This window comes from Aulonocara stuartgranti (genome assembly GCF_965226115.1).
Source record: "Aulonocara stuartgranti genome assembly, chromosome: 8".
Lineage (NCBI taxonomy): Eukaryota > Metazoa > Chordata > Actinopteri > Cichliformes > Cichlidae > Aulonocara > Aulonocara stuartgranti.
The window spans coordinates 23,472,913-23,493,122 of record NC_138959.1 but is presented as its reverse complement, the minus strand read 5'-3'; the positions used below and the strand labels follow the sequence as shown (position 1 = coordinate 23,493,122).

General features: G+C 42.5%; 1 protein-coding gene and 1 long non-coding RNA gene across 6 annotated transcripts in view; one reads left to right on the top strand and one right to left on the bottom strand.

Moving 5' to 3' along the window:
• The window catches only part of cacna1g (calcium channel, voltage-dependent, T type, alpha 1G subunit), a 214,964-nt gene that overhangs the window by 96,056 nt on the left and 98,698 nt on the right, over positions 1-20,210 (top strand). For all 4 annotated transcript variants that reach the window (XM_082543656.1, XM_082543655.1, XM_082543657.1 and 1 more), the window contains exons 9-12: positions 8,639-8,790; positions 10,842-11,027; positions 13,261-13,375; positions 15,425-15,580. In XM_082543656.1, coding sequence (XP_082399782.1) covers positions 8,639-8,790; positions 10,842-11,027; positions 13,261-13,375; positions 15,425-15,580 — 609 coding nt within the window. The remainder of the gene's footprint in view (positions 1-8,638; positions 8,791-10,841; positions 11,028-13,260; positions 13,376-15,424; positions 15,581-20,210) is intronic.
• Positions 13,395-19,442, bottom strand: LOC309712693. Of its 2 annotated transcripts, none has more exons than XR_014278359.1 (4): positions 19,389-19,442; positions 13,872-13,970; positions 13,575-13,651; positions 13,395-13,466 (listed from the first exon to the last, which is right to left on the bottom strand). It is a non-coding gene; the product is annotated as an uncharacterized lncRNA (long non-coding RNA). The 2 variants fall into 2 exon arrangements; XR_014278360.1 differs by lacking the exon at positions 19,389-19,442 and adding an exon at positions 18,922-18,971.

Genomic DNA, 20,210 nt, shown 5'->3' with positions numbered 1-20,210 from the left:
GATTAACCTAGTGGTGAATTTGCTGGACTGCTCACTCTTGGGATGATTGTGGCATTGTGTTAACACACACCTGAACGCTCCACACAAGCAAACTGCCAAAACTTCTGCTTTTATAGAGATGGTCACACTTGCTGATAATTAGTTAATCAAGTGTATTTAATTAGCAGCACATGGCTGTGATTTAGGCTCTTAATTCCTACGAGGTATTACTTCTTTTTTCACAGGACCCTAGGCAGTCCTGTGAAAGCTTTCTTTTTCACATGACTCTACGTGCTCTTTATCGAAATTATCACAGTTTTTTATAATAATTTTCCTAAAACCTTATCAACACAACAAGTTCAATTCCATCTCTTAACTATTATCACTCCAAGGAACTTTACTGGTACTGAAATTTCTTACGTTTTCTTAAGACCGGGGGTAAAAGTTCATTTGACTTATATTGTTTATTATAACAGAATATGTCAGATGCCATAATAACAAGGTGACATTGTTATTTAGAGACTAAACAACAATTACTAAATCAACCATTATATTAAGTGAGCCTTGTTGAACCCCAGATTTATTGCATTAGTACGAAATATGATCTTTTGAGATAATGAAAAATAAGCATGACCAGTATAATGTCTGTTCAGTAAATATGAAGCTACAGCAAGTAGCCAGTTAGCTTAGCTTTACTCCCATTGTCAAGCCTAAATTTTAATTTGTACATTGGCCAAGCCAGTGTTGTCAGAAAAAGTTTGCATCCAGTTAAAGCACGCAGGTTCTTAGTTTTCCCTCTTCGGTCAGGTTGAGTCACTAAAACAGCTCAGAAACATCACAGCTTGGTCTAAAATATTCTTTTCACAACATTAACTCTGCACACTGCTAACATGAAGCTCATGAGTAAGAAGTGCATCTAGCTTGAATACAAGGGAACCTGGCCAAGAATCCAAAAATGAAAAGTTTGGAGTGAGACTGGTCACACTGTTGCCACGACAGATCCATGAAGGCACCACAACCAAAGGTACAATAAGCCACAAAAGACTTTAGCAACTTCCTGACGAAACTTTAAATAGTTCTTTCTGTTTGAATTCACCCCATCAATAAGAATGCTAATGTGACTTGCCAGTTTGCGGTTGGCACAACATGAAACAATAATGACTGGAGTGCTGTGGTTTTTGCGCATTGCGGGTTTCGTAACGACAACAGAGTTGCAAAGGCAAGGCTTTAGCCAGGCTCAAGGTCAAAGAGGGAGTTACAATTTCATGTATAGCACTAAAAACCTACCATAACACTGTTACCTTATGTGTGGCACAGAGGGAACAGCAAAGTTATATTGCTGCAGCTCTTCACACATATCGTGAGTGCAATCTTTTACTTACTTACTTTCTGCACTGCTGTTTGGATGCCCAAAGTAGCAAGTTGAGAAGAAATGTGAGCAAAAAATAACTAAATAATTCAAAAGTTTGTCACTTTATATTTTCAACATTGCATAGGCTCAATAAGGCTGGGACCAATGTTGTACCATGTATCTGTAGCCTACTACTGCTTCGGGAGCTGAAGCTTAGAATGGCTGGAATGTACTATCTCAGAACAGCAGTAAAAAAGGGAAACCTGTAGTGCAGGGGTGTCCAGCTCCAGTCCTCAAGAGCTACTGTCCTGCAGCTTTTAGATGCATCCTTGTTCCGATGCACCTGAATCAAATGAATGGCTTGTTATCAGCCCTTTGCCAATCTTGATGGCATGCTGACGAGGTAATCCAATCATTTGATTTGGAGTAGGGATGCATTTAAAAGCTGCAGGTCAGCAGGTCTCGAAAACTAGAGTTAGACACCCCTGCTGTAGTGTCACAGCAAAGAGAAGAAGAAAATTGTATATAATGCTTTACTGTTACACCCCGGCCTAGGCAACCGGGGTGCAACGCAGGAAAATAAAAATAAGGAAAATAAAACCACGAAGGCCCTCCACCAAAATCCCAAAACGAAGGTGTCTCAAACGAAAATATTAACAAACCCATTCACAACTATTTACAACAGACTATTTATTTACAACAAACACACCAAACTATTTACAACTCGGGGGAGATCGCGACCATGACATACTGAAACACAAGGCTTAAATACATAGAAGGAGCAATCAGGGAATGGACCACAGGAGGGAAACACAGCTGGGGCAAATTAGAACTGACGAGACAGGGAAAATGTAAACTGAACACACTAAGATAACACAGACTTTCAAAGTAAAGCAGGAAATACATAACAGTCACGCAAAAACAAAACACTGACACACCGAAACGTAACATTTCCCCCTACCCAAAAATCAAACATGTAACCCCAAGTGAAATGTTTGATCAAAACCGGATGAAGGCTGGTGGAGGCTGGAGCGGTCCCACGGACCCTCCAGCGAAGACGGATGAAGTCTGGAGCGGTCCCACGGACCCTCCAGCGAAGGCAGACGAAGGCTGGAGCGGTGCCTCGGACCCTCCAGCGAAGACAAACGAAGACTGAAGCGGTGCCTCGGACCCTCCAGCAAAGGCAGACGAAGGCCGGAGCGGTGCCTCGGACCCTCCAGCGAAGGCGGACGAAGGCTGAAGCGGTCCCTCCAACGGACCCTCCAGCGAAGACGGACGAAGGCTGATGAAGGCTGGAGCGGTCCCACTGACCCTCCAGCAGACGACGAAGGCTGGAGCGGTGCCTCGGACCCTCCAGCGAAGACAAACGAAGGCCGGAGCGGTGCCTCGGACCCTCCAGCGAAGGCGGACGAAGGCTGAAGCGGTCCCTCCAACGGACCCTCCAGCGAAGACGGACGAAGGCTGATGAAGGCTGGAGCGGTCCCACTGACCCTCCAGCAGACGACGAAGGCTGGAGCGGTGCCTCGGACCCTCCAGCGAAGACAAACGAAGACTGAAGCGGTGCCTCGGACCCTCCAGCAAAGGCAGACGAAGGCTGAAGCGGTCCCTCCAACGGACCCTCCAGCGAAGACGGACGAAGGCTGATGAAGGCTGGAGCGGTCCCACGGACCCTCCAGCAGACGACGAAGGCTGGGGCGGTCCCTCGGACCCTCCAGCGAAGACAAACGAAGGCTGACGAAGGCTGGAGCGGTCCCACTGACCCTCCAGCAGACGAAGGCCGGAGCGGTCCCTCGGACTCTCCAGCGAAGGCAGATGAAGGCTGGAGCGGTCCCCGGGCCCTCCAGCGAAGACAGACGGAGGCTGAAGCGGCCCTCGGACCCTCCAGCGAAGGCGGATGAAGGCTGGAGCGGTCCCTCGGACCCTCCAGCGAAGGCGGACGAAGGCTGGAGCGGTCCCTCGGACCCTCCAGCAGACGACGAAGGCTGGAGCGGTCCCACAGACCCTCCAGCGAAGGCGGATGAAGGATGGAGCGGTCCCTCGGACCCTCCAGCAGACGACAAAGGCTAGGGCGGTCCCCGGACCCCCCAGCGAAGGCAATCCCGGACGAGCCCCCATATGTTACACCCCGGCCTAGGCAACCGGGGTGCAACGCAGGAAAATAAAAATAAGGAAAATAAAACCACGAAGGCCCTCCACCAAAATCCCAAAACGAAGGTGTCTCAAACGAAAATATTAACAAACCCATTCACAACTATTTACAACAGACTATTTATTTACAACAAACACACCAAACTATTTACAACTCGGGGGAGATCGCGACCATGACATACTGAAACACAAGGCTTAAATACATAGAAGGAGCAATCAGGGAATGGACCACAGGAGGGAAACACAGCTGGGGCAAATTAGAACTGACGAGACAGGGAAAATGTAAACTGAACACACTAAGATAACACAGACTTTCAAAGTAAAGCAGGAAATACATAACAGTCACGCAAAAACAAAACACTGACACACCGAAACGTAACATTTACAAACGCCAAGGACAGCCCATATTGTTCCAACTTCAACAGATGTTGAGTTAAATCCTGATGGGTTGCAAACCTAAATCAAGTTAGCAAGAACACTTCCAATGGTTGCAACTTAAGAAAAAATTGCTGCGAAGCACCAAAAACAATGTTGTCTTTGTTTGTTGTGGGGGGGGGGGGGGGGGGGGGGCTTTTGTGGCATTTTGTTTTGCTTTGTGTTTCTATTTATTGGCATTTTCTCAAGTTGCAATGCGTTTCAGGGCCATCGTAGTATCAGTATGGCCAACAAAAGCCAAATTAAATTCCGCATCATTATTTCATTTCAGAATTATTGTTAAGTGGCTGCTATAGACTTCCTAATCATTAAATCATCTCAGACAAGACAATGATGAGGAGATACTGTATCCTCCTCATTGTTATTAAATCACCTCTAACCCCAGTAGTGAGTGTATCAATGTCCGTTTCATACTTGAAATGCCCTCTTCTGTAGCGAGCCCATGAAAACCACTTGATTAAACTAACATGCGCGCGCCGCACACACACCGGGCATGGCGCTGCATCATTGACAGTCTGGAGCGCCGCGGAGCACAGCATCCCGTTTAGATTAGATCACATCAGATTAGGTGGCATTACATTAGTGCTAACCAGATAACGCTATTCCTCATCTAACACACTTTACCTCCTAATGCTCCCGCAGCCTCATTACCCAGGAAACAGCCATCGAAGGAAGCAATTAGAAAAGCAAGAGTGTCTTTCTCGCTTACACGGTCGGGCATTTGGACGCATTAATCTCTCTCTAGGTAGCACGTGCACCTCACTGGCCATTAGTCAATTAAAAAATTTCTCCCGTTTGATAAGTTAATGGCTGTGAGGCTTCTGTGACACTAGCGTGTGTGTATGCATATGTTGTTTGGTTGGTGTATCTTTCACCCTCTTTGTCTCTTGTGTGCTCCTTCTGTGTGTGAGAAACTCTTTTATGGTCTCATTCTCCTGCAGTAATCTTGCATGATGTCTGAGGAATGTCTAATATACAAGCTGAAACAATAGCAGAGCAGAAACAGTGGGGGAAAAATAATGACCTGAACCTCGGTCTCAAGGCCCAGATGTCTGCAGTCCAAGTCTCACCTCATAAAAAGTGTACTTCTTGTTCTGGCTTATCAACCACATCTATTATACAGCTGGATGTGTGTGTCTGCATGCATGGCTATAAGTGTGAGTCTGTGCAGAAATATGTGCGTACATTGTTAGGAGTGTGGGAGTGGAGCTGCACTGTGTGGATTTATGTGTGTGGCCTGTGGATGTGTGCGTGCACATGGCTATTAATGTAACTTTGGAGACGCCTCTTTGCACACTGCACTGAGTGTGTGTGTGTGTGTGTGTGCTTCTGCATAACTGTGTGTGAGGGCATTCATCTGAGAGAAAACACAAACATCTAAGTGCCCCCGCATTTGTTTACCCCCTTGAACTTTCCGTAATCGTGTATCTATGCGCGCGCGTGCACGAATAAGAAGGATTTGCCGCCGCCACACTCGTCCCTGTACAAATGAATGGACACAATAAAGCAACGGGATCAAACGAACAGATTGATCTGCGTCTGTGAACACAGAATCAGACACAGGAGACACAAAGACAAAGAGGTGAGATGAAACGGGGGAAAGCTTGTTTTTCAGGAAGCAGGGTTCACTGATAGGAGCTGCGCCGCAGACTGTCGACAAATTATTCTTTTTTTTTTAACAATGTGGCCCTCTGCTCTGTACATGTTCTCTACCGTGTAGTGTAATACAGCAGCTGTGTTACATGCTGGTGCTCAACCTAAAATGCATAACGAGTGAAAGGGTACAATAAACACAAAAACCTAAATATGACAATTTGTTGACCTATTCTCAAATTGCAAAGCACAGGAAATCAAACACTGAAGCCTCACTGGTTGCTTGGAATAGCTATGGCAGTTGCTGACTTTTACAAGTTGCACACGTTCTTACTTTCTCACTTTAATTTACTGAACATTGACACGACTTTATTAGTTGGATAAGATAATGTCCCAGAGGTGTTCTACTGGATTTAGGTCAAGCGAGCGTAGGGGCCAGTCATCCTCCAGGAACTGCCAACATACTCTGCCGCACGAGGCTGGGCACTGCTATGTACCAGGAGGAACCCAGGACCCACTGCACCAGGATTTTATCACGATACCTAATGGGGGTCGAGGTGTCATTGCCTAACCTGTAGAGGCCTGTGTGTCCCTCCATGGATATGCCTCCCAGACCATCACTGACCTACCACCAAAACCAGCCATTTTAAAAATGCTAATTATAACAAGCACAGTCTGAAAGTTCAAGCTCTGAGTTATGGTGCAACATCAGCACTTGGTGTTGTTGGACTGATATTTGCCTCCAGGCCTTGTGTTAAATTCAGGGTCTTGTGGGAAAAATGACTTAATACCAAGCAACAACTTGTAAGTGTGTACTTGTTGAAACTAAAACAAGCTGTCAACACCCTTTATTGAAGTTTTCTCTTGATGGTGGTTGCTTTTGACTTGTTCTGTTTCACTACTCAGACATGCGCCCAGTGAGTAACGCGATTCATCTTTAAGATTTAAGAAGTTGTTTTTAGCCATTCCTCTCTCAGCATGCTGCCACTGTGTACTTTTTGCACTTTTTTTAGCAAATAAAATAGTGACTTAAGGGTAGGCTGAAAAAAGGCCTTTCTGGTTAAAAGTTTTTAAACAGGCGCTCATAACTGTGATCTTTTGCACCCATGCACATGTCTGGCAGTGTACTGAAAGTTGTTCTACTTGTGTGTGAAGGAAAGGTAATGAGCAGGAATTCAATTGGTTACAATCTCCAACCTTATCACAAAACAGCACTAAAATCTACGCTCTGTGCTCTGGGAAATATTCAGATTTGCTCCCTGCAGTCTCATATCAGGGCAAAATTTTTGTGACTTTCTGGCTTTTGCTCCTATTGTAGCAATCAGACTGAAGACTCGAGTGTACGATTGCGTTGGTTTTTACTGCCATTTTAATAATGCATCAGTACAGATGCTCAGAGATTCACAGATTATACCCAACCGGTTCTGTGGGAGGTTTCTGTCACCAGGTGCTTGCTCACATTGGCATCAACTGATTGTTGACGTTTTCACTCTCTTATTGTAGGTTCTTTAACTTACAATATAAACTGCTCTTAGCCTGACTGTTGTTGCATTTTGGCTACAATATAAAATGTAATCGAATTGAATTTTCTTCTGATTTTGACCAGAAGTTCTCCTCCTATAGTTCCACCTACATATAAGTGCTAAATATCACACTTTTCAACTGACCACTTTTGTTTTTTACATCTAGGGACTTTCTGCCTTATTAGGATTAACACACACACACACACACACACACACACACACTGATGAACCAATCTGTGGTTCTGTATCTACTCTGGCATAAGATTGGAGGAACCGGGGATTGAACCACCAAACTTCCAACTGGTATTTGACCTGGTCCATCTTCTAAGGCAAAACCGATCCCTACACATGCCCTCAGTACAGCATCTCCATACTAGTCTAAACAAGAAGCAAGTGTGGCCAAGGATCAAACCAGGTCATTATAGACTCCATTCAAAGTCTGCCAATAGATGTCTCCAAGTTCTGCACACTGGAGGAGGTGAATTCTTGTCTTTCCCATAGTTTGACATGAAAGCAGTGTAACAATACCAGCAGTGAGCATATTTCGAAGTAACCGATTGACTTTGCTGCTTAAGGGCTCTAGACAAACTGGTGCCACGATTCAGCACGTGGATCTGTTATTCAACTGGTGATGCTAATCTCTGTCTCCTTTTCTCTGTGTATCCTTGCTAGTGTTGTGTAATCGCTGCTTAAACAGTCATGGTGTGTAGTGATTAGTGACAGCCCACCAGGACGGGCCTTAATGACACACACTGTGTTTACATTACGTTGCATTACCTCCTGGTTCAGCCGGGGGATTATGTTTCTGCTGGGACGATGACTCTATTTATACCCACACGCACACACACACACACACACACACACACACAGTGGGATATTGAGACACATACACTTATGATAGAGAACGTAAAAACCCATTTTGGGCCTTCAACACCTATCCTGTATGTCATGTCCGTGCTATGGATTTGTGTGTGTGTGTGTGTGACACCACGTTTTGAGCTGTGTAAACTGTTTATTGCATGGAGATGAAAGGCCTCATGAAGCCTGTCTGGGTTGCTGCACAGGCCACAGACACACAACATCGTTCTGCCTCTTTTCTTCCTACCAATAATTACTGATACCCGCTATAGAAGTCTGATTTACATAAAGCGTCACATTTGGATGTGCCGCGCCTTTTATCTTTGGCTCGGAAGCTCTTTCCCTTGTCTGTCTGCTTGTTCTCATTGCCTGTTTTCCCCTCTGCGCTCAGATGCTTACAGACACACACACACACCATTTGATTGATCGAAATGTGAGCGGCAGTCCATTTCTCTGATGAGCTTTGAGCAGACGTTGCATGTCAGCACTCCAATCGGTGTGCTTGTCCCAGTGGAAGATAAGGACACTGTACATACATGCATTTATGATATATATGGTGTAATGCGCGTGTGAGAGACAGAAACTGTGACCAATTTGTCATATTTTAGTTGCATTTAGTCTTCAGCAATTGCCTTTTACTCATGTGATACAGCAGATGTTTATTCTGTAGTCATACAGTCAACTTATCCTGAGCTGCTTCCTCTGTAATAACACATTAATTACTCCCTTGTTTGTCTTTCTGTCTCTTCAGCCTGAGGAGCTGACCAACGCCTTGGAGATCAGCAACATCGTATTCACCAGCCTGTTTTCTTTGGAGATGCTGCTGAAGGTTTTGGTGTATGGGCCCTTTGGCTACATCAAAAACCCCTACAATATCTTTGACGGCATAATTGTGGTCATCAGGTGAGGACTCGCTCTCTGGCAACAGGAATGCCCTCAAATAAAACACGTATCCTTTTCTGCACTCGGCTTCTATATTTAAAAGGATGCCACTGGGAACACAAACCCTGCTCAGTGCAGTGAAAACGAATTCAACTCCCACATGAATTCTTCTATTTTTGTGCAGATCTCATACGATGTCAGATCTTCAAACAAAATGTAATAAAATACAAAACGCAACCTGACCGAATGAAATGCACAGCCTTCAAATAATGTTTGTTGAAGCAAAAAAAAAGAAAGGAAAAAGAGTCCCTGACATCATTGTGGTGGAATTTTGCAGCCATATCATATCCTGTTAGAGACCAGAGTTCATGTTTGTCTCTGTCAAAAGATCTCTGCCTAGATCAAGACCCAGTTGACCTTTGGGTCTATCTTTTTGTTTTCTTTACCTGTGTTTGGTAACTTTTGTCTACATTGTCCTAAAAGAGGGTTTCAAGGTCATCTGGGTGCATTGTGACAAAATTTAGATGAAAGGTAAAGTTCTTCTTCCTTTACCTGACCACTCCGCAACTGAGTGGGCACAAATGGCTGCCCTTCCCGCAGCCTGATATTTCCAGAGGTCTCTTCCTGTTAAAAGGGAGTTCTTCTTTCCCACTGGCGCCAACTGCTGTCCATAGGGGGCAGTGCGATAATGAGAATTAGAATTTTCTCTCAAATATTTTAAGGCACTTACCTGTCAATAAAAAAGCTCCATTGTTGTGAATTGGTGCTACATGAATTGAATAGAAAAAAAGGTTGCTGTGGTGTGTGCGCCAGTTTAAGAACTAAACAGGAGGTTTCTTATTTCGTTTCGACATGTTGGAAAAGGGAACGTAATCAGCGATGTGATCCAGTTGCTAGTCCGGAGAGACGAGGTTGTGTTGGCTTTATTATTGTTTGCCAATCTCTCAATTTCAGCCCTGTCTTCATATCGAAACATTCATTCTGAATTCCTTTATCCCTGGGAGAAAGAAATCAGAAAGTTTATTTCAGAAAGGGTTTGTTTTCAGTCACGTAAAAGTGCATTTATTTTATTTTATTTTTTAAAAAAGCTGAAATGGAGAGAAAACACTTTTTTTTGTATTGGGTAACCTTAGTCCTCCAGCACGCAATTATCACTTAATACTTGTATATATAAAACTGTGCATCACAGCATTAAATTAAATTAAATATAAAACAATTTCTTATGTATCAAAAACTAAAGACATTAGTAGAAAATCGAATACATTTTAAAGCACTGTCTGTGAAGATTTTTTATATTTATCAGTAATACCATATTTAGGACTTAGGAAAATATGGGAGTTCTTCCTTTCCACTGTCACCAACTGCTTGTTCATGCAGGTTTGTTTGATTGTTGGGGTTGTCTCTGTATTTTTGTAGGGTTTTTACCTTACAATATAAAGCACCTTGTGGTGACTGTTGTTGAGATATGGTGCTGTATAAATAAAATTAACTGAATTTAATTGAAATTAATTTTATGTACAACACTAAACTGGAGCTAAGCAAAGGTACAGAATAGTGTCTGGTAATCTCATAGTGGTGCATCAAATCTTTCCTTCACCTGGAGGTGGAGACCAAACCTGAGCTAAAAGAAGACGGAGCTTGTGTCTAAGTACATTTTCACACATAAATTTCAGATCAGTTCAGGAGGATAAAGCTAAGATATTTTCTACAGTTATGTTATGTTGTGTTATGTTATTTTATGTGTTTGTTTACAGGTTTCTCTGCTGATCCAAAGTGGCCAGAAGAATAAATACTTTCATTCACTGATTAAAACAAAAAATCATTTTTAAAGCATTAAAAAAGCAGCACATTTTCACCATTTCATAACTTACTGAAAATGTTATTCTTTGTAGAAAATGATTGTGCAGTGCTAGACCATAATTTGTGTCAGTGTGGTCAGGACCACATCTGGGAACCCGCAGTGTTTAGAGAAAGTGAAAAATTGGGTTTTTGCTCGCCTGACGTGAAGACAGTTCACTGGAATTTGGACCTTACGTGAATTATAAATGTGTTTTTGTCTTTTCTCCGGACAGCGTGTGGGAGATCGTGGGACAGCAGGGTGGGGGTTTGTCGGTGCTGAGGACTTTCCGGCTGATGCGCGTCCTCAAACTGGTCCGCTTCATGCCGGCCTTGCAGAGACAGCTGGTGGTGCTCATGAAGACCATGGACAACGTGGCCACTTTCTGCATGCTCCTCATGCTCTTCATCTTCATCTTCAGGTATTCTTAGGGGGAGAGTGAGTGAGTCAGGCTGAAAAAATATTTATGTTTCAGTCTTCCACTTGTTTAAACAGTAGGGGAGGTAGGCACCACTCTATTTCTCAATTCTAATGGAAGAATAACATCAAAAGGGGAAAAAAGTGTTTCAATCACTGACCGTGGAACTGAAAAGAACAAAGGCGATGAATGAAGGTAAACTGGTAAATCAGTACACGATAACTTCTGTGTGAGAAGCAAGTAGTGTTGAGAGCGACAGGAACAGTGAGATGATTTAATCGGGGGAAAAGACTAAAGTGGTTCCCTCTTTCAATCAGCATTCCATCTTTCTGGCTGGGTAGACTTTGTGGCTGAGCCCAAAAAACCCACTCAATTGTTAAATAAGACACTAAATGCTTCTCTGTGTATTTCAGACCCCCACCTTTATTTAAGAGGGAGTGTTACGACTAAAGGAGCATGTCTCTGTGTGTATCCGAAGAATTTGCTGCTTCATTTCAACAGCTTATTGAGATTTGTGCCCTCACATACACGCATGCACACAGACGTTTCAGTACACAGGCGCGCACACACAAATACACAAAGTTCCAAGGGCCTTGTATATGCATAGATAAACAGCTCTTGATTTGAGTGAAGGCTTGCCAAGTTGACGCAGCGGAGGCCTGTTCATTGATCCCTCAGCTCCAGTTGAGCTTCAGTGTCTGTTCCTGAATAAAAGGCAGACTGCGGTGCCGACTCACTGCTGCTTCATAATAATAACACCCCCGCTTAGTTGTTACATGTAGCTTAGCTTTCTTTGTCTTTATCCCCTCTGCCTTTCATAGTGTTGCCTTTGCTTCGCTGTGCCAGTCTACCCATATTTAGCTGTGTCACTGTATATGCGCTACTATACTATTTACTCTTTACTACAGTTCTTCGTGTGGCTGCAGATAGAGCTTTATATGGGTATATGTTTGGAGTTTCTCATTCCACATGTTGTCATGCTACAGCCTTTTTCCAAAATTGATTACATTTATTTTGTTCAACTTAAAATTCTACACACAATTCCAGATAATCACAAAATAAAAAGAGATTGAAATTCTTGCGGATTTATTAAAAATGAAAACAAAAATATAACATGTGCATAGGCATTCACATCCCTTGCTACAGGGATGGTATTAAGCAGATCATGACTGGTGCCTGGTTTCCTCCAAGCAGACATTTTTCACATTGCCATTATGGGGCATTGTGTGTAGAATTTTAAGGCGGAAAATGAATTTAATCCATTTGGAATATAACATGATAGCATATGGAAAAAGTGAAGTGCTGTGAATAGTTTCTGCTCTGTAGTAGAAACATGTATTCCTTTATTTTTTTTCCCTTCAAACAGGGAGTTGACAAAAACTATGACTGCTTTTGCAAACGTTGCTTCCCCCATGTGTCACCATTAAATGAATTATTTACATTTTCTTAACATGAGAATAATCCAGGGAAAACTGATAATCCTAGATAATGGATATCCCAAATCTATTCTGTATGCCATGATTGGTAATCAAACGGTTAACATAAAAAGTGGAGGCAGGAGCAACCAGCTAGCCTGGCTAAGAAAAGAAAATCATGAAAGGATTTTAACGGCTGTGCTGGAAAGCTGAAAGTGGAAGAGGAATAATAATCAGAGGTTCTGACTGAGGCAAAAAGTGTTAAGTGTTGTGGAGCACTGCTCTACTGTGAAGTGATGGGGTGCTATGCAAAACTAAGCTAATCCTAGCTATCGTCTTATGCTTGTAAATGTCTCTTAAACTACTCCTTAAAGTTCCAAAGTAGAGGAAATCAGTCAGCATGTGAGTAATCTTCTGAAAAAATAAATAAATACATGAGGTGTCATTGTTGTGGGTTGTGTCACTCTCCATGGTGCTGAATCCAGTGAAAGCACTTCCATTAGCATTGTTGGTCAAGAGATAGGGTAATAAAGTGAATGCTACCCAATCAGGGGCAGGACTCAGTATGTAATATCACCTCTGCAACTGTCTCAGGTCAGTATATAGTTTTATTTAAGCTTTTGTATGACTGTAGCTCTGTTTATCCTCCGCTTTTTTCTTCTTTTTTTCACAGGCAGCAATAATAATGGGTAAACATGTCATTTCAACAAATAATTTCTGTTTATTTGTGTGGTATCTAAGGGTTTGCTGTGATGTAAACATTTATCCCTCCTTTTCCTGTTTGTTTTTTCCTGTCCCCTCCTCCCTCCCTCCTGGGTCAGTATCCTGGGGATGCATCTGTTTGGTTGTAGGTTTGGGTCAGAGAGAGACGGAGACACTCTACCAGACAGGAAGAACTTTGACTCTCTTCTCTGGGCCATAGTGACTGTCTTCCAGGTGAGCTTGTCTTCTCTTCCCCCTCTTCCCCAGTGCTGTTTAGTGGTGCTCCAGGCTTGTTTATTCCTCACTGCTTGTTTACAGTCACCGTCTTGAAACAATAAAAAATAAGCAGCATGAAGAAATTACAGTATGTATGTTCATCAGCTGCCTGTTTAATCTAACTGTACCTGTCAGAGTGGTCCCTCGAGCAACTAACCTCCAGTAAGATCTCCTTGAGTCTTGGTGATGACTGAACATGCTCCTGTTCAGAGCCTGAAAGACCTCTTCCTCCTCCTGAATAAATAAAATCTATCAACCTCTTCCCCTATGGCCCCGCTAGACCTTTTCTGTCTTCATCATTTTCTTCCAGTCATCTAATTTCCTATTTCTGGCTATCTTCTATAGGTTATGTAGGCTTGTGCTTTGCATTATGTCACCTTAGATTCATGAATTAACCGTAACTGTGGGGGTCCAGCATATATCACTCTCAATATAGTAACCATTTATTATTCACCTGACTGGCTGTAAGATGTATGCATGTTTCTCTGTACAGACCGTTGTACTGATGTGTCCGTTCCCATGGAGAGCTCAAGTGTATCTTCACTGCTTCAATCTGTTGAACAGAATGATGAAAGTTTACATTTTAATGTTGCGTTTTTCTGAAACATTATCCTTCAGCACACAACTTCGTAAATTCAGCAAGTTTTTGCCGTGCTCCCGCACTTCACTGAATAAAGATGCAGAGATTTTGTTAAAACCACTTCTTCTATTGCAGCTAAAAGCTCTGCTGTTAGTAGGTGAGCCTTTGAGCTTTGATTAATGGCAAGAATGAGCATCTAATGCATTTCTTTAACTGATCTGTGTTACTACGACCAGGAATTTAAAAAACATAGATAGGGGAGAGAAAAAAAAATCACAGTTACTTAAAATCGGCATATTCTCATAATCAAATATTGCTGCTCTGTCAAGCTGTGAAATCTCACAAGGTGTTCTTTGGTGCTGGTACAGTGGCGCTGATTAAGGACTCTATTTACACACATGAACCTGAGAAAGTACTAATAAAAAAGGGCTATTACTAGTCAAATAAACATATTCTTGGGTCCTAATCAGAGAAAGGCTGAATGCAGTCTAAAGCAGAATTGAGAAAATACTGCTAGTATTTTCAAAATATGTTTTTTTCTGATTAACCAAAGATTTAAGTGTATTTAGACAAGGGTAGTCAGGAAGGAAGGTCAATGAGACACCAACGTCAATAACCAGACAGGGAGCGAACCTTCAAAATAAAACAGGAAGTATACTGAAAGAGAGAGGCACAGACAAAAAAACGCAATGAGACAGGGACAGAGAGAACAAGGAGGCAAAGATAAAGAAAAAAGATAAAACAATACAAAGAAAGAAGAAAACTAAGCATGTATGATGAAAAGCTTTTACAGCCTTACAAAGACTTTGAAAAAAGTCCAATATTTTTGCCAGCAGTACACAAACAATCCAGCTACAGCAAACAGGTTTCAACTTCTAATCTTTACTAGTTACCATGTACTGCACGTTACAGTCTACATGAGGCCCAATATGTTGTTTTAAAAAAGGCTTAAATAAGTATCTCATTAACCTTCCAGGGTCTAAATCATCATCAGCTGTAACTCCAACCCTGGGCAATCAGAATATACAACTTTTGTTTTATTAAATTGATCTCTCAAGTCTACACAATCAGGGAAGAAATAAAATAACCTTTCTGACTGACATGTGTTAACAAGTGTTCAATTTATTTTTCTCAGAAAAGGCATTTAGTTCTCTGCTAAATATAGTTAGTGTTATCATGCACCAATGACAGCTTATACCTTAGAGGATTAACAGGTAAGTTCTTGCAAAAATGCAGCAGAGGGGGAAAAATGTTTGTTTGTCAGCAAAATTTGTCAAAAAATGCCGAGCTGAATTGCACTGATCTTGGTAGTGAAGTATGAAGCATTATCAGGACCGGTGAAGACTTAGACCTCACACGGGGAAATTTCTAGAAGAATTGCTCAACAATACTTTTACCTATAAGCGCCTCTCTTACTTTCTCTGCAGATCCTAACACAGGAGGACTGGAACAAGGTGTTATATAACGGCATGGCCTCCACTTCTCCCGTAGCTGCGCTCTACTTCATCGCGCTAATGACCTTTGGCAACTACGTCCTCTTCAACTTGCTTGTTGCCATCTTGGTTGAAGGGTTTCAGGCAGAGGTACAACTAAATTGAAGTTAAATTATTGGGCTGTATCTTGTCACATTGTTTCTCTTTTAAAGCTCTCGGTGATTTGATGTACCTTGCTGTCAGATCTGTATTTGTTTATATCTTTATCTACATAGCACAAAAAAAATAAATAAAGGAACACTTTTTAGTCAGTTAAACGTCTGGGACATTGATCTGGTCAGTTAAGTAGCAGACGGGGTGCACTAGAGGGGCAACAATGAGACAACCCCCCCAAACAAGAATGGTTTTACAGATGAAGGCCACAGACATTTTTTTTTACTCCTCATATTTTCTGACTGTTTTTTCTTCATTAGTTTTGCATTTGGCCAGGGTCAGTGTGTGATACTGGACCCTATAGAGGTTGCACAGGTAGTCCAACTCCTCCGGGATGGCACATCAATACGTGCCTATACCAGGTTTTCTGTGTTTCCCAGCACAGTCTCAAGATAATGGAGGAGACTCCAGAAGATAGATAGTTACTCCAGGAGAGCTGGACAGGGCTGTAGAAGGTCCTTAACCCATTAGCAGGACTGGTATCTGCTCCTTTGTGCAAGGAGGAACAGGATGAGCACTGCCAGAGCTCCAGCAGGACACTGGGGTGAATGTCTTTGACCAAACAATCTGAAACAGACTCATGAAGATGGCCTGAGGACCTGCCATCCTCTAGTGGGCCATGTAATCACTGCCCAGGCACCAAGGATCCTGATTGGCATTTGCCATAGAATACCAGGAGTGGCAGGTCCACCACTGGAGCCCTGTGCTTTTCACAGATGAGAGCAGTTCCCCCTTAGAACACTGAATGATATAAAAGAGTCTGGAGAAAAAGTTTGAAGAACATTATGCTGACTGTAAAATCACTCAGCATGGCTGGCTTGGAGATGGATGGCCAATCCATGGAGGGATGCACAGGCCTCTTTAGGTTTGGCAATGTCACCCTGACTACAATCAGCTATCAGGATGAAAACCTTGTATCCATTCTCAGACCCTGATGCAGTGGGTTCTGGGTTTCTCCTGGTGCACAACATAGCTCAGCCTCATGTGGTGAGAGTATGCAGGCAGTTCCTGGAGGATGAAGGAATTGATACCTTTGTCTGGCCTCCACGCTCACCTGAACTAAATCCACTAGAACACCTTTGGGATATTATATTTTGGCCCATGTGATACCACCAGGCTTCACCACAGACTGTCCAGGAACTCAGTGATGCCCTGATCCAGATCTGGGAGGAGACCTCCAAGGACCTGGGAGGCCATAAAAACTACTGACTACCATTTTTGAGTTGCTGCATTGAAGCTTCAGCAGAATGGACTAGCCTGCTGCATTTTTTTTTTTCCATGTTGATTTTTAGGGGGTCTTTGAATTAAGCCCTCTGCAGAATGATAATTTTCATTGGCATCAAAAATTGTGGCATCCTTTCACTTGCAACACATTGCCCAGACCTTATCAGTACAGATATCCAGCATGATTTTGTTCCCCAATGAGATCTGATGTGTTTAACAAAGTGTTTTTTATGTAGTTATTTTGAAGTCTTTGCTTTCATGCTTCATATTTTTCAGTGCAGGACCACATACCTCAACAAAGAACTAATTGTATAAGCATTAACAAAACGTGCCTTTTCTTGCACTCGTTGCAGCGGGTTATGTGAGGACACAGGGTTACGCATAGCAATGCAGTATTTCATTTTTCCTGTCTCCCCTTCGTATTCATCTCCGTTTCTTTCTTTTCTTTGCTGTCAGCCACTTCACCTCCTACGCTTTCCCACTATCTCAGCAGTCATCCTCATTATTGTTCTGCTTATTTGCCAGCGCCATAAAGTACATCATAAGAAAACTATGTCCGCTAGACCAGACTGTGCATCAGCCCACATCACCCAAATCCCCCTGTTTTAAGTTTCATGCTCGGATATGTTCTCACCCCCCTTCTGAATCTTCCCCCTGCTTATTGCGAGTTGTTTATTGTCATAAAACAAAGGTGATATGTTGTCTGCCACGGTGCTGTGTTTGTGAGCTCAGATAAGCACAAGAGGCAGCTGGGGGGAACAGTCACAGGGCCGCAGGAAGAAAGCAGCTAAAACTCATTGAGAGACCACTCTTCAGGCTTCAGCCAATGTTTTATTTGAGACAGAGAAAGAAATAGAGGGTGAGAGTAAATCGCACAAGTATCCAGTCTATCCCCACCCAGCTGCTTGTCTCCTCCTCTCTCTCTCTCTCAGCTTTTAAAGGGTGACAACACCTGTGCTTTGATCTCTGACACTCTTTAGCTCTCTGAGAGGACAGAGAATAGATGGTAGGTAGCAGCAAGAAAGGTTGACAGGCTCATACAATATGGATTAATTGGAATGGGCTGCTTTTTCTATTGCACTCACCTGCTATCAAAATATCAAACGCAGTATTATGGTGAATGGAATTCCACAGAGGTTTGGGTGCAAATCACCCAAACTGCTTTGGATGAAAGCTCCGGATGGAGGACAAGCATAAAGTAAATTAATTTGCCTTGGCGTCTTGAAGTCAGATTGGGAATGATGCATTAATCCATCTATATTTTTGCACTTCCAAAGTTAGCGTTTTAACATCATATCAATAAACTATAGGAGATTTTGTGCAAGAGCCTTCTGAGGATTCCCGACCTGCTTTTCTAGTGGAACAATGGTCTAAATTAACTGACGTTCAGTCTGTAGGATGTACTATCAGTACTAGTAAGGCTGGAGCAACTGATAGGACAGCACCAAAGTCAAGGTTTTTCTTGTGAATTTGATCTTGTCTGAACTTTAGTTGCCTACTGGAGTAGACAAAAAATTTTCTGGGGCTTTCAGCTTTGTTGGAAATACAAACCACAATGTGCTAGTTAGCGAAGGTTCTTGGAGTGTTTTGTTGAAACGCTTACTGGCAGAATTGTTAGCCCTCAAGTTAAGTTTTGTGGCCAGAGTGCTGCTATTTTCTGTTAGATTAAGCATTGTAGTTATTTCTTGTCACCACAGCTGTGGCCATGTAAAAAAGACACTGAAATGCAAGAAAAGCGCTAGTGCGAATTAGCATTACTTTTGCTAGCCAGGCTAGCTAGCCTTTGCTTTCCCAGCGGAATAAACGATTACATCTTCTGCACTGCTATCCAAAAGTTGTTTTTTTTCAGAGTAATGGTTTTGTTTATCAATCCACAAACACTGACTTATGAGTAATCGGAGCATTAAAAGAAAGCAGCTAACTACAAACGACACACAACGTTAGCTTCTACCTGGTGAACAGCAGGTAGAAGCTAGCATTGCTAAATATGCAGCTGTCTCTCTCAGGGAGTGATCGGGACAAAAACAGTTTTTAAAAAAAAAAAATATACTCACATAAAAACAACATTTGATGACAAACTCTGTACCCTTACTGACGAGTTAAGAAACCTCTCCAGATTGATGAAAGGTAATTTAAAAGATCATACTACTTCAGGATTTGCATTTAAACATTTTTTTTTTAAATTTCCCATAAACGGCTGCTATATCCATTTATGTTAGTAACTATAAGACTGTAGCATATGTTGAATGTTTTGGTCATTATCTAATGTCATGTAAGCCTGATACTGTAGATAAGTGCTTATATTTTCTAACACAAAGATAAAACTAATTTGTGCTAATGTCATTTTGGAAATGTGAATAAATATTTACTTAAGTAGAAAAGAAACACAGATTAGAAAAACAACTGCAGGCTCACACAGTACAATGCCCAGCCTACAGCTGTATGAGGAAACCTTTATGCTCTTGTATTCCCCCTCTGCCCTCCTGTATTACTGCAGAGCTGCCGGCGTAATTCTCCCTACCTTCTTTTTTTCAGCTTTACATCCTTTTCTGCAAACACTAAGTTTATTTTTAGTCAGCCAAACTTTCCCTGCGTCAAGGTTGCTAGGTAACGGGCACTTGAATGATGTGAGCAAAGCCAGGAGACATGTACGCCGTTGGTGCCAAGTCACACACACACACATACAGCCTCATACAAAGAAGTGGAGTACTTCAAATGTCCATATTGCTTTGGAATTAAAGACAGAAGGGACATCTTATCATGCTTATCATTTTTTGTTATCTTAACTCCTTCCTTTACCCCTCACATCACCATACTCATAATCTTCCTGCTCTTTACCAGTGTCCGCCCTCACCATTGTGTCCTTTTGTCAGGTTTTGCCCATGTGTCTGTTTGACAGAATCCAATATCCGCTGCAGAGAATGCAACCAGACCACCTTAGAGAGAGCTTTTAACAGAAGAGAGGGAAAAGTGTTTCTTTCTTTTTATTGCACTTCTCACTGTGACAATAAACATGCATTTGACACCAAAGCACCAACATGCACGGTATGGGCCAGATGCAGAGGAATGTTTCCGTGCCGGTTTCTACTGCACAGTCACGAGTCTGGAGGATTCATGCTTATATGAGGATCATTTTCATATCTGCTTTGTGAGAAAATGATTTCATCACACGAAACATCAGTGGGCTGCCTGGTGGATAAAACACGGCTGTGCATCACCTCTGTCCTGCAGTCCTGACTCCCTGAGCTTTCAGACCGCTGAAATGCACGTGTACGGCTCACGACTGCACACTGCGATCCAGGACAGTTGCTTTGACATGTTCTGTCGCATGGTAAACTGCAAA